General features: G+C 50.9%; 1 protein-coding gene across 3 annotated transcripts in view; it reads right to left on the reverse strand.

Moving 5' to 3' along the window:
* dock5 (dedicator of cytokinesis 5) overlaps window positions 1–14,775 on the reverse strand; it is a 222,736-nt gene that overhangs the window by 94,816 nt on the left and 113,145 nt on the right. For all 3 annotated transcript variants that reach the window (XM_072266712.1, XM_072266714.1, XM_072266713.1), the window contains 6 exons: window positions 14,093–14,235; window positions 12,818–12,943; window positions 11,985–12,109; window positions 6,808–6,906; window positions 3,484–3,556; window positions 2,755–2,858 (listed from right to left, as the gene is read on the reverse strand). In XM_072266712.1, coding sequence (XP_072122813.1) covers window positions 2,755–2,858; window positions 3,484–3,556; window positions 6,808–6,906; window positions 11,985–12,109; window positions 12,818–12,943; window positions 14,093–14,235 — 670 coding nt within the window. The remainder of the gene's footprint in view (window positions 1–2,754; window positions 2,859–3,483; window positions 3,557–6,807; window positions 6,907–11,984; window positions 12,110–12,817; window positions 12,944–14,092; window positions 14,236–14,775) is intronic.

Raw genomic sequence — 14,775 nt, forward strand, 5'->3', positions numbered from 1 at the left:
CCCCTCGCCCAAAAAAACCAAACAAACTTTGCCATTTGGTGTGTTTCATCAGCTTTTTTTGCGCGTGGGGAGTGGGTTTGATGCTCTTCTCGGAACGCCGTTCATGGTTTTCTTTGTTTCTTGGCTGCCCACTCGATCTGCGCCTCCCTTATGAGCCAAACACTGGCAAATGGGTCTAACTTGGATGGGGAAAACCTTGGTCAGAATGAAGCATCTGGGCCAAGGGGTCTGCTTCTGAGAGGGGTGACTCCATCACCCAGCTGTGAGGCAGGAAACAGGAGCCCGGAATCAGATGGCTGGTTACACCTCACTCGGAATACAGTGCTCAGTTCTGGTCACCACACTCTGGAGCGACTTCTGGGCCACACCTGCAGCGAGGTGCCTGGGGCACAGTAAATCTTCATTTTAAAAAGGGAAGCAGAGACAAACCAGGAAATTACAGGGCAGTGAGAATGACATCATCGGTACAAAATCTGAGGGACAGTTTTAAATTGGACAGGCAAAGATTGATAGAGATGTTTGGTGTGACCTTGTTCAGAGACGATTAATCTGATCTGAGGCAGCTTTTATTAAAGCCAGACAATGGTTGGAACCTGGAAGACACTGACTGAGGAGGTGGTGGAAGAAGAGACTCTTACAAAAGTTCGCAAGTATGTGGACCATTCCCCCCATCAAGGGCACCCTCACAAGGTGCTGCATGCAAAGGGCTGCACGTTTCAAAGTACAAGTGACTAATAAATCTGCATCTGAATCATCTGTCACTAACAGAAGTTTCCAACCTTTTTTACGCCATGGAGCCTTACCATTGACCGAGAAGTCCGGGGATCCCAGGTTGGAAACCCCTGGGCACAAAGGACCCCCACCACCCAGGACATGCTCTCTTCCTGTTGAGGAGGTACAGGAGCCTGAAGACCCACACTCAATGTTTCAGGAACAGCTTCTTCCCCTCCGCCATCAGATTTCTGAATGGACAATGAACCCATGGACACTATTTCATGATGTTTGCTCCACGTATTAAATTTTTCACACATATTTATGTACTTGTAGAGCATTTTGTCTGGCTGCATCAGTCTCTGGTGTGGAGGGGCCAATGGAAAGGACTGGAAAAAGCTGCAGAGGGCTGTAAACCCAGCTCGCTCCATCACGGGCTCCATCCAGGACATCGTCAAAAGGTGATGTCTCACCAAGTTGGTGTCCATCATGAAGGACCCCATCACCCAGGACGTGCCCTCTTCCCATTGCTACCATCAGGGAGGAGGTACAGGAGCTCGAAGACCCACACTCTATGTTTTTGGAACAGGTTCTTCCCCTCCACCATTAGATTTCTGAATGGTCCATGAAAACTGCCTCCTTATTCCTCTTTTGAACGCTTTACTTGTTTTTGTAACTTGTAGTAACTTTTACGTTTGCATAGTACCGCTGTCGCAAAACAACTGTGGAAATAATTCAGAGCAACTCACGCAAAATGCTGGAGGAACTCAGCAGGTCAGGCGGCATCCGTGGAGACAGATAAACAGTCGCCATTTTGGGGCAAGGCCCTTCATGGGGACCTGGAAACGACGAGGAACAAGCCAGAACGAGGGTGGGGGAGGGGGGAAGTACAAACTGGCTGATGAGAGGTGAGACCAGGTGAATGGGAAGGTGGGTGAGTGGGGGAGGAGGGATGAAGTAAGACACTGGAAGGTGATAAGTGAAGAGGTAACGGGCTGAAGAAGGGATCTAACAGGAGAGGACAGTGGACCACGGGAGAAGGGAAGGAGGAAGGGTACTGGGGGGAGATGATCGGCACGTAAGAAGAGAAGGGGCAAGAAGGAACCCAGTATGGAGAATGGAAACCATTCTGACACGTTAGTCCATGGTCTCCTCTACTGCCATGATGAAGCCACACTCAGGTTGAAGGAGCAACACCTCATACTCTGTATAGATAGACTCCATCCCGATGGGATGAACACTGATTTCTCTAACTTGTAGTAATTTCTCCTCCCCATTCTCTCTTTTTCCATTTCCCATTCTGGCTCCACTTTCAACCCCCTCTCTTCTCCTCAGCTGCCCATCATCTCCTCCAGTGCCCCTCCCTCCTTCCTTTCCTCCCATGGTACACTCACCCCTCCTGTCAGATTCCTCCTTCTTCAACCCTTTACCTCTTCCACTATTTCCCCTCCACCATCTTCTTAGTTTATCCACCCACCCACCTTCCCTCTCACCTGGTCTCACCTGTCACCTGCCAGCTTGCCCTCCTTGCCCCTTCCCCCACCCACCCACCTATCCTCTCATCTGGTCTCACCTGTCACCTGCCAGCTTGCCCTCCCTCTCCCTTTCCCCACCCACCTTCCCTCTCACCTGGTCTCACCTGTCACCTGCCAGCTATCCTCCTCCCCCTCCCCCACCCACCCACCTACCCTCTCACCTGGTCTCACCTGTCACCTATACTCCTTCCCCCTTCCCCATCTTTTTCATTCTGGCTCCTTCCCCTTTCCTTTCCAGTCCTGATGAAGGGTCTCGGCCTGAAACCTGTAAATTCTTCCCCATAGATGCTGCCTGACCTGCGAGTTCCTCCAGCATTTTGTGTGTGTTGCTCTGGATTTCCAGCCTCTGCAGAATCTCCCGTGAAAGGGAAAATGAACCTGATTCAGATTGCAGGAGGGTGGGATGAGTACTGAGGACACGGTGGGCTGAATGGCCTGTTTCCATTGATGACCATACGGCCGTGTCATTTGCCAGTACTTGTGAAGCCGCCAAACTTCTCCTGCCTACCTTAAAGACGATCAAGTCATGCTTTCCGTCGCGGAGTGTGGTGCCATCGGACTTCATTAACTTCACGAACGCCATCCCAAAGAGCTTCTCGGACTTGTCTTTCGCTGCAAACACAGGCAATGTATCAAAGGGACAAGCCCAACGCAACAAGATACACGTGCTCTCTCTCTCTGCACTTCATTCACAAGTAAAGACAATTCCTATTTCCTCCTGCAGATTTTTCATCGATTACCTCTTGTGAATGGTATTGGTTTGGCACAGTCACGCCTACAGAGATACAGTGAGAAGGTTTCGTTTGCGTTTCATCCAGACTGATTGTTCCATACATAACGACGTCGAGGGAGTAAAAAGAAAACAGAATTCAGAATCGGGGTTCAATTCCAGCCACTGTCTGTTAGGAGCTTGTACATTCTCCCGGAGACCGATCAGGCTTCCTCTGATTGCTTCTGTTTCTTCCTGCACTGCAAAGGCGTACCGGTTAGGGTTAGTAAGCTGTGCACAGATGCCAGAAGCAAGGCAACCCTTGCGGGCTGCCCCCAGCACATCCTTGGACTGTGCTGGTCGTTGATGCCTTTTCACTTTGTGCTTCAATGCACGTGTGACAATTAAAATGCTAATCTTTAAAACCCTGGAAAAGGTTCAGGAAGTTTTCAACGGCTGGCTTTGTTTTGTACCTCTGTTCTCCCCCCCACCCCCCACCCCCCACCCCCCACGAAGTGAGCGACTTACACTCCTGCGAAGAGCGGTGCCGGAAGGTGAAGCGCAGGTGACAGTGGTGGACGTCTTCGATCGCAATGGCCACCTTAAGAGACAAACCATTGAGTCAGCTGGGTACCACATCTTGTCCCCCTCCCTCCTTTCTCCTCCCAGGAACAGAATCAGGCCATTCGGCCCATTGAGTCTGCTCAGCAATTCGATCATGGCTGATTTACTTTCCTCTCAACCCCTTTCTCCCCATAAACTTCGATGCCCTGACTAACCAAGAACCTATCAACCTCCACTTTAAATACACCCAATGACCTGGCCTCCATAACTATCTGTGGCAATGAATTCCACAGATTCACCACCCTCTGGCTAAAGAAATCCTCATCTCTGTTCTAAATGGACATCCTTCTATTCTAAGGCTGTGCCGTCTGGTCCTAGATTCTCATACTATAGGAAACATCCTCTGCACAACCACTCTACCATTCAGTAGCTGTACCTCCCTTCTCCCCTCCTGATATTATGCTGGAAGGACTCGACGAACGGAGTTACAGAAAAAGGCTGAACATCATGGGCAACATCCTCCCCAACATCCCAAACATCTTCAGGAGCAATGCCTCAAAAAGGTGGCATCCATCATTAAGGATGCTCACCACCCAGGCCATGCTGCCTTCTCATCACTACCATCAGGGAGGAGGTGCAGGAGCCTGAAGACAATGATTCAGGAACAGTTTCTTCCCCCTAAGCCTGATTCTGACTTTATTCGTTGGAGCGGAGTTGAGGTGTATAAAATCATGAGGGGCACAGACAGGATCTTATTCCCGGGGGAATCAATAACTAGTGGGTACAGGACATAGTGGGTACAGGACATAGTGGGTACAGGACATAGGGGGTACAGGACATAGGGGGTACAGGACATAGTGGGTACAGGACATAGGGGTTACAGGACATAGGGGTTACAGGACATAGGGGGTACAGGACATAGGGGGTACAGGACATAGTGGGTACAGGACATAGGGGGTACAGGACACAGGGGGTACAGGACACAGGGGGTACAGGACATAGGGGGTACAGGACACAGGGGGTACAGGACATAGTGGGTACAGGACATAGTGGGTACAGGACATAGGGGGTACAGGACATAGTGGGTACAGGACATAGGGGGTACAGGACACAGGGGGTACAGGACATAGGGGGTACAGGACATAGGGGGTACAGGACATAGTGGGTACAGGACATGAACAGGTCCTGCAGCCCACAATGTTATGCTAAACCAGCTAAAAGCAAATCAAAAACCCCAAACACTAACCCCTCTCCTACCTATACAATGTCCATATCCCTCCATCTTCCTCATGCTCACGCGCCTATCTAAACATCCCTTAAAAGCCTTCAATGTATTTGCCTCTTCCACCGTACCATGCAGCACATTCCAGGCATCAACGACTCTCTGGGCAAAATACTTACCCCTCACATCCCCTTTGAACCTACCCCCTCTCACCTTCAATGCATGCCCTCTGGTTTCAACCCTGGGAAACAGATACTCCCTGTCCACTCTATCTATGTGTCTCATAATCTTATAAACCTCCATCAGATCTCCCCTCAGCCTCCGCTGCTCCAGAGAAAATAACCCAAGTTTATCCAGTCTCTCATAACAGCACATGCCCTCTAAACCAGGCAACATTCTGGTAAACCACTTCTGCGCCCAACTCCAAAGTCTTAACATCCTTCCTACAGCGGGGTGACCAGAACGGTAAGCAATATCCCAGATTTACAGGAAACAGTTGAGGCCAGTTCATTGGCTATATTTAAGAGGGAGTTAGATATGGCCCTTGTGGCTAAAGGGATCAGGGGGTATGGAGGGAAGGCTGGTACAGGGTTCTGAGTTGGATGATCAGCCATGATCATACTGAATGGCGGTGCAGGCTCGAAGGGCCAAATAGCCTACTCCTGCACCTATTTTCTATGTTTCTATATGTGGCCTAACCACAGTTCTATAAAGTCGCAACATAACCTCTTGACTTTTGAACTCAATGCCTCAGTTAATCAGGTTTAAGGTGAGAGGGAAGAGATTTAACAGGAAACTGAGCGGCAATTTTTTTCACCCAGATGTTGGTCTGTGTATCACCTTTAGGATGGTGGGAGGAGAATGAGGGAGCTCGGGGGTTGGTCTGTTTATGGAATGAGCTGCCAGTTGTTCAGGCAGGTGTCAATAGGTACATTCATATTCAAAAGGTACTTGGACTGGTAAGTGGATAGGAAAGGTTTGGAGGGATTTCGTCCAAATGTGAGCAAATTGGGCTAACTTGGATGGGAATCTTGGTTGGGATAGACTAGGTGAGCCAAAGACCCTACTTTCATATTGTAGGATTCAATGAACTCCCCCCACCTCCCACCAACCTTCCTCATTACCCTCCCACCATCCTGAAGGTGTCAGTCTTATAGAGCACCAGCTGTAAGGGAGGGAAGGATCTTCAACTCCTAGTCCATGCCCATTGTCCCAGTGTGGGCCTCTGACTCAGACCAGGCCCCTGAAGAGGGACCAGGCATAGTACTGTAGTGGTTAGCGAAACGCCTTGTAGTGTCAATGCCTGTAAGGAGTTTGTACGTTCTCCCCGTGGGTTTCCTCCGGGTGCTCTGGTTTCCTCCCACATACCGGCTAGTATTAGTAAATTGTTAAGGCATGCTATGTTGACACCGGAAACACGGCAACACTTGTGGGCTGACCGCAGCACATCCTCGGTCTGTTGGTCATTGAATCAAATGACACATTTCACTGTATGTTTTGATGTACGTGTGACAAATAAATCTTTAAACTTTAACCTTTAAGCCTTCTCCAACAGCAACCACAAACAAAGTGAACCCAACGCTGGACTTCCCCAAGGGGGGAGGGGGAGAGGGAGAGAGGGATTGGGAGAGGGAGAGGGATGGGGGAGGGGGAAGGCCCAAACAGTTGGCAACTTGAGTAGAGCAATTCCCACAAACAGCAACATGTTGAGGTCTAGGTTCAACGTCCAATCTGAGAAGCACCCGCTCCAACTGTGCAGCACCCTCTTAGTACCACACCAAGGTCTGTACTCGGGTCTGAGTGATGTGACTTCTTACGAACCTAGTGGGGCATGAGGCCTGGGTTCAACACCCAATCTGAAAGGAACCCATCCCAAATGTGCAGCACCCTCTCAGTACCACCCAGGGTCCGTACTGGGCCTGAGTGGGCCATGAACTCACACTGCAGGCTGGCACACTAGCAGGGCAGTGATTTGGGTATTTCCTGCTTTTTATCTGGGGGAATACAGTAAAACAAAAGTTCCACTGTCTAACACCAGTAATGACGTTGGTAGAGAAATAACCCACCTTCACCGTCTCGTACCAAAATGGCTGCTTCAGCTGGTAGTAGATAACCGACTTGTATTCCGAAATTCCCTCGTAGCCTGCTCCCGGGAAGATGGCCTTCTGTGGGAAGAATGGTGGTCAGTTGTCAGGGAGTCCGGGCCAGGGACTGGAAGTGGGTGGATGGATGGAAGGATGTACGGGTAGATGGGTGGGAGGATGGATGGATAGGAGGATGGGTGGATGGCAGGATGGACGGGAGGATGGATGGATGGATGGATGGATGTGAGGATGGATGGGAGGATGGACGGGAGGATGGACGGGAGGATGGACGGGAGGATGGACAGAGGATGGACAGATGGACGGATGGGTGAATGGATGGATAGGAGGATGAATGGGAGGGAGGATGGATGGATGGGAGGATGGATGGATGGAAGGACGGATGGGAGGATGGATGGATGGGAGGATGGATGGATGGATGGATGGAAGAACGGATGGGAGGATGGATGGAAGGACGGATGGGAGGATGGATGGATGGAAGGACAGATGGATGGGAGGATGGACGGGAGGATGGACGGATGGGAGGATGGATGGGAGGGAGGATGGATGGATGGATGTAAGGATGAATGGATGGATGGACGGGAGGATGGATGGATGGATAAACAGATGGATGGGAGGATGGATGGACGGGTGGATGGATAGGAGGATGGATGGACGGGAGGATGGATGGACAGATGGATGGGAGGATGGATGGATGGAAGGATGGATGGGAGGATGGATGGATGGATGGGAGGATGGATGGATGGATGGATGGGAGGATGGACGGATGGGAGGATGGACGGGAGGGAGGATGGACGGGAGGGAGGATGGACGGGAGGGAGGATGGATGGATGGATGGATGTAAGGATGAATGGATGGAAGGATGGACGGGAAGATGGATGCATGGATGGATAGATGGATGGGAGGATGGATGCATGGGAGGATGGATGGATGGGAGGATGGATGGATGGAAGGATGGATAGGAGGATGGATGGATGGAAGGATGGATGGGAGGATGGATGGGTGGGAGGATGGATGGATGGGAGGATGGACGGGTGGGAGGATGGACGGATGGGAGGATGGATGGATGGGAGGATGGGAGGATGGATGGATGGGAGGATGGACGGATGGATGGGAGGATGGATGGATGGACGGGAGAATGGATGGATGGACGGGAGGATGAATGGGTGGGAGGATGGATGGATGGGAGGATGGATGGGAGGATGGATGGATGGGATGATGGATGGATGGGAGGGAGGATGGATGGATGGGAGGATGGATAGGAGAATGGATGGAAAAATGGATGGAAGAATGGATGGATAGATGGGAGGATGGGAGGATGGGAGGATAGGAGGATGGATGGGAGGATGGATGGATAGATGGGAGGATGGACGGGAGGATGGATAGATGGGAGGATGGATAGATGGGAGGATGGATGGGAGGATGGGAGGATGGATGGGAGGATGGGAGGATGGATGGATGGATGGGAGGATGGGAGGATGGGACGATGGATGGGAGGATGGATGGATGGACAGGAGGATGGACGGATGGGAGGATGGATGGAAGGATGGATGGGAGGATGGATGGGAGGATGGGAGGACGGATGGATGGATGGGTGGATGGATGGGAGGATGGATGGGAGAATGGATGGATGGGAGGATGGGAGGATGGATGGATGGGAGAATGGATGGATGGGAGGATGGGAGGATGGATGGATGGGAGGATGGATGGATGGGAGGATGGGAGGATGGATGGATGGGAGGTTGGGAGGATGGATGGATGGGAGGATGGGAGGATGGATGGATGGGAGGATGGGAGGATGGATGGATGGGAGGATGGGAGGATGGATGGATGGATGGATGGATGGGAGGATGGGAGGATGGATGGGAGGATGGGAGGATGGATGGGAGGATGGGAGGATGGATGGGAGGATGGGAGGATAGATGGGAGGATGGATGGATGGATGGATGGGAGGATGGGAGGATGGATGGGAGGATGGATGGGAGGATGGATGGATGGGAGGATGGGAGGATGGATGGGAGGATGGATGGATGGGAGGATGGATGGATGGATGGGAGGATGGATGGGAGGATTGATGGGAGGATGGATGGATGGATGGATGGGAGGATGGATGGGAGGATGGATGGATGGATGGGAGGATGGACGGGAGGATGGATAGATGGGAGGATGGATGGATGGATGAATGGATGGGAGGATGGATGGATGGGAGGATGGATGGATGGGAGGATGGATGGATGGATGGATGGATGGGAGGATGGATGGATAGATGGGAGGATGGATGGGAGGATGGATGGATAGATGGGAGGATGGATGGATGGATGGATGGATGGATGGATGGATGGATGGATGGAAGGATGGATGGGAGGACGGATGGGAGGATGGATGGATGGGAGGATGGATGGGAGGACAGATGGGAGGATGGATGGGAGGATGGATGGAAGGATGGATGGGAGGATGGATGGATGGGAGGATGGACGGGAGGATGGATGGATGGGAGTATGGACGGGAGGATGGATGGATAGGAGGATGGACGGGAGGATGGATGGGAGGATGGACAGATGGACGGATGGGTGAATGGATGGATAGGAGGATGAATGGGAGGATGGAAGGATGGGTGGATGGACGGATGAGTGGATGGAATATGAATCTGATCCTGAGAGAATGGAACTCTGTCAAATTCCTCCCAGATCACAAATGTCAGGGCCAGAACAGGTCATTCTGCCCTTTGCTATGCAACCATGACTCTATCCTAATGTTCTTTTCCTACTCTCCCTCTCAGACTTTTTAATAATTTTCGTGTTTAGGAATGTAGCTACCTTCTTCGCTCTAGCACTGGGAGACTTTGGCCCTGTTGGAACCACCATTTTTAAAAAAATAATACTTTTATAAGATTTATACTTTTAACAAACTGATGTCCTGCATTTTTCACAGAGTGGTGGTTCATCCCCTCTCTGCTTCTCCATCCTCTGAGTGAAGAAACTTCTCCTCATTCTTTTGCTCTGTGTCCTGATACACTGAGCCCTGTTTCTAGACCCTCCAGCCAGAGGGAAGGTCATTCCCATATCAGTCTGTTGAATCCGTTCAAAATGTTGTAAGTTTGGACAACCTTGGGTTGTTTTCTCTGGATTGGCAGAGACTGGGGGAGATCTGATAGAGGCATATAAGATTACTAAAAGCACAGATAAGAGTAGACAGCTGATATCTTTCTCTCAGGGTCAAAATGTCTAAGACGAGAGGCTGTGCATTTTAGGTGAGAGAGAGGAAGTTCAAAGGAGACATGCAGGGCATTTTAGCTTTACATACCGACAGTGGTGGGTGCCTGGAATGTTCTACCGTGGTGACGGCAGAGGCAAGCACAATGGAACGGTTAAGAAGTTCTTAGATGGGCACATGAATTGCAGAGAATGGAAGGACATGGACGTTGTATAGACAGAAGGGATTAGTTCAGTTAGGCTTTTGATTACTAGTTTAATCATGGAAACTGGGTGGCAAGGCGGAGATGCGTCTCTACCAAAGGAGGTGTAATGTGTCCTTCCCTCCGCTAGCCTGCAGGTCACCCTCGGGCAAGGTGTAGCACCTGCTTAGCCCCCCGAACAGGGTCATGTGAACCCACGGGAGCAGGTGGTGGATGGTCGTATGAGCAGCTGGTGCACATCACAAGTCCTGGTTATGTGACCACTGATGCCAGGCAGACAATCTCTGAAGAGTATTGATAATGGCTGGGGTCATCTGTCTTGTAAAGACACTGCCCAGAAGGCGGCAATGGCAAAGCTCTTCTGTAGAAAATTTGCCAAGAGCGATCAAGGTCATGGAAAGACCATGATCACCCATGTCATACGACACAACACATAAGGAACAAACGAATCATGGGAAAGTTTCAGTGGGATTTGGACAATTGGGACCAGCAGACATGGGCACCTTGGTCAGCATGGGTCAAAGGACCCCTTCCTGTGTTGTACTGTTTGATGATCCGAAACCCGAGTGAACTCAGGTTGGCTTGATGTCTCCTGACATGACAGTCCTGTCGATGAGGAATCGGTCCGGTACACCTCAGACAAGGATAGCACAGACGGTCAACTCTAGCATGGGATTCTTCTGTGAACAACCTAACATCTCCTTCCATATTGCCCCCAGTTACTCCCCACCTCCCGAGGGGATTCTTCGATCTTACTCTCCGCTCATGGGCAGTGAAAGTGAGTCCATAGGTTGCAGGAACTTTGCAGTGATGGGACGAGTGAAGTTGAGTGAAGTTATCCCCTTTGGTTCAAGACCCTGTTGGTTGAGGGATAATAACTGCTCCTGAACCAGGTGGTGTGGGTCCTGAGGCTCCTGTACTTTCTTCCTGATAGCAACAGAGAGAAGAGAGCATGACTCTTTTCAACACACATCGAAGTGCTGGTGAGTTCAGCAGGCCAGGCAGCATCTCTAGGAAGAGGTACAGTCGACGTTTCGGGCCGAGAAAGTCGACTGTATCGCTTGCTAGAGATGCTGCCTGGCCTGCTGCGCTCACCAGCAACTTTGATGTGTGTTGCTTGAATTTCCAGCATCTGCAGAATTCCTCGTGTTTGCGGTTATGACTCTTTTCAACATTGGTTGTTTGTCAGTCTTTGTGTGTAAACTTTCAACGATTCTATTGTCTTTCTTTGTATCTACTATGAATACCCACAAGGAAATGAATCCCAGGGTTGTACATGGTGTCATGTATTAGTTTGATAATACATTTACTTTGAACTTTGAAAGAGTAGACAGTTAAAACTTTTTTGCCAAAGTGGGAGGAACAATAGAGGGCCTAAACTTAAGGTGAGAAGAGGGGAAATTTAAAGGAGACGTGTGGGAAAGCTTTATTTTTACACAAAAAGTGGTGGATGCCTGGAATGTGCTGCTTGGGAAGGTGGTGGAGTAGGTATATTAAGAGGTTATTAAGACAGCGACATGAACGGGCAGAGATATAGATCATGTGAAGTTGGATGGGATTAGTTTGGCTCAGTATCATGGTCAACACAAACATGATCGGCAGAAGGGCGTGTCGCTGTTCTCTGTGGGACCATCACACTGGTGCTTAGCTGTCCTTTCCTTCCCTGCGGGGTGGACGATGGATAAGGAAGAGGGGGTGACTCAGGTACCCAACTCTCGCACTGTACCTCGATCCGATTACCATCCTCGTCGTACACCCCCATGGTCACCTCGACGTTCTTTGGAGTTTTCTTCTTCCCCTTATCGAATTCCCCTTGCACCAGGGTGATGTAGATATCATTTCGGACGTCGCCTGGAACGAAAAGCGGGTGGGGGGACGGGTGAAGGGCGGACGTCATCACAACTTATCGGGGGCGTGGTCCCTCTCCGTGCAGACGAAGCCCATCACCGCACATACAGAGATGCGTGCATGGGTCTCACATAACCCGGTACGTGCGCATCCCGTCGCACATCCACCCCCACGCTGGTGAGTCCTCAGGGCCAGCGTACCCTAGCGCAAGCCTAGTGCTCGTGTGTCGGAGCGTGCACCCAGGGCCAGCGTACCCTAGCGCAAGCCTAGTGTTCGTGTATCGGAGCGTGCACCCTGGGCCAGCGTACCCTAGCGCAAGCCTAGTGCTCGTGTATCAGAGCATGCACCCAGGGCCAGCGTATGCTCAGAGTTCACGTAACTCAGCGCACATCCAGGGCTAGCGTATCCCAGCACACACTCGAGCTCACATAATTTGGCGCGTACCCAGGGCTTACGTAACTTACCTCATACCCAAGGCCAGCGGACCCTAGCATGTGTTCGGTGTGGGCACCCAGATTATTGCGTATCCCAGTGTACACCCTCTCATACTCTGGCGCATGCCCCGAGCATGAACACCCCAGGGTATGTGCACCCAGCACTGTCCCAGATCTCGCTTATTGCAGGCTATACTAAGCATGGAATGAGAGGACTTACAACGAAGACCCCCCCCCCCCCCCCCCCCACCTCCACCCCGGTCACAGGCGCCCTCACCTGGAAGAACGATTTCTGGGAATCCCATTTTCCGGACCACTGCCGTCGACCTGTCAACCAAGTGTGGGAAGTCCTTGTGGACCTGCTGGATGTCACCAGGAAGGAGCTTCATCGAGACCCAGAGGCCTGGGTCAGACCCGAGGGGTTAACATTGGGGAAAGACACATGTTATCCAGGTTGTGTGCACCAGAACAACTTACTCCGTCTCTGAACTTGTCCCCATTCTCCGGAAGCCCACTTACTCAACCCATCACCCTCCTCCCACTTCCCTGACGTGATTTAACACTTTCTGCTTCACAAATTTCCTCAGCTCCAACACTCCTTTGGTTGCAGGACACATCCACATAGAGCCATAGAGCAATACAGCATAGAAACAGGTTCTCCGGCCCAACTAGTCTGGCACAAACTATTATTCTGCCTAGTTCCATCGACCCATACCTGGACTATAGCTCTTCAAACCCCTCCCATCTACGTACCTATCCAAACTTCTCTTCAATGTTGAAATCAAACCCATATCCGTCACTTCCACTGGTAGCTCGTCCCACCCTCTGACCTTTCACCCTTAACCTATGCTCTCTTACACGCGGGAGCTCCAGAAACCGGGGTTCTGTCATTCACTCAGCTGCTCCCTGCGTGGAGTTTGACATTGGAACTGTCTTGTTATTGCACATATGGGAGATACAGTGGAAAACTTGTGCTTGTCTGCCAGTCACTCCTCACACAAGCAGTACCCAAGGAGAACAGAATAGTGAATATCATGACCAACGCACACACAATGCTCAGCAGGTCAGGCAGCATCTATGGAGAAGGATAAACAGCTGATGTTTCGAGCTGAGACCCTTCATCAGGATACGAAAGCCTAAAACGGCAACTGTTTATCAACATCAACATGAGAAATGGGAGGGAGAGAAGATGGAAATTGTAAAGGGTGACACAGCAAGAAATACTGCTGTGTTTATTCAGTCTTCCTGCCCCTTCTTTTCCAGTCCTGATGAAGGGTCTCGGCCCAAAACGTGGACTGTTTATTCCTTTCCACAGATGCTGCCTGAGCTGCTGAGTTCCTCTAGCCCTTTGCGCGTGTTGTTCAGGTCAAAGAAAGTGGTTCCCTCTCTGTCAACCTTACTACCCCTGCACCTTCTGAAACTCCCTGATCCCTTTACCCCTCGTTAGTTCTCTACTGGGAAGCCGCACCATTGAATTTGACGTGGCATTCCATCCCAGCCCCACGCCGTTCTCTGTCCAGACTTCCCACTAACAGCCGGCTGCAGTACCTACCTTGGCCTTTGTGGTTGACCTCTTTGGCGGCAATAACTTTGTTAAAAACGGAGGTCAAGGGCTCGTTCTCGCCGATCACTCTGGAAGTCAGCAGAGGCGACATGATGAGCTGCCTCTGGCGGATGTACGTCTCCATCGCGATCCTGCGGAACAGAACACAGCAGAGTCTCCACAGAGTAGATCCGCGGCCGCTGGGGCACCCCCTCCGGCTGAACTACACCACCTTACCGGGATCAATCCACTCAGAACATCCCAAGCGGCACCTTTGACGACAAGACTGCCAGGACACCCAGCCATAACGGCAAACCTCTACAGACGTACTGTTGGACTTGATGGAGTACCTTCAGCCCAGCCTGGTTTTCTGCCTAGTCCCATCTACCTACTACCCTCCATACCTCTCCTATCCAAGTAACTTGTACATGTGGAAAATTCTGGACAATGTTTCTCACCACCTTGGCTGAACAGAGCAGCACTTTCAGTAATAGACTAAGACAACTGTGCTGCTCCAAAGATGCTGTATGAGGTCATTCTTACCCTTGTCCATTAAGCTCTGTAATGAGTCAACCTGTAGCCGGAGAAGTGATGACCCCCCTCATATTAGACTGTTTGAGGTAACTTAATTTTTACTCTTTCTACTTCACTTCTAATATTTATATCTGTGCACTTGTAATGCTATTGTGACA

This window comes from Mobula birostris, chromosome 8, assembly GCF_030028105.1.
Source record: "Mobula birostris isolate sMobBir1 chromosome 8, sMobBir1.hap1, whole genome shotgun sequence".
Lineage (NCBI taxonomy): Eukaryota > Metazoa > Chordata > Chondrichthyes > Myliobatiformes > Myliobatidae > Mobula > Mobula birostris.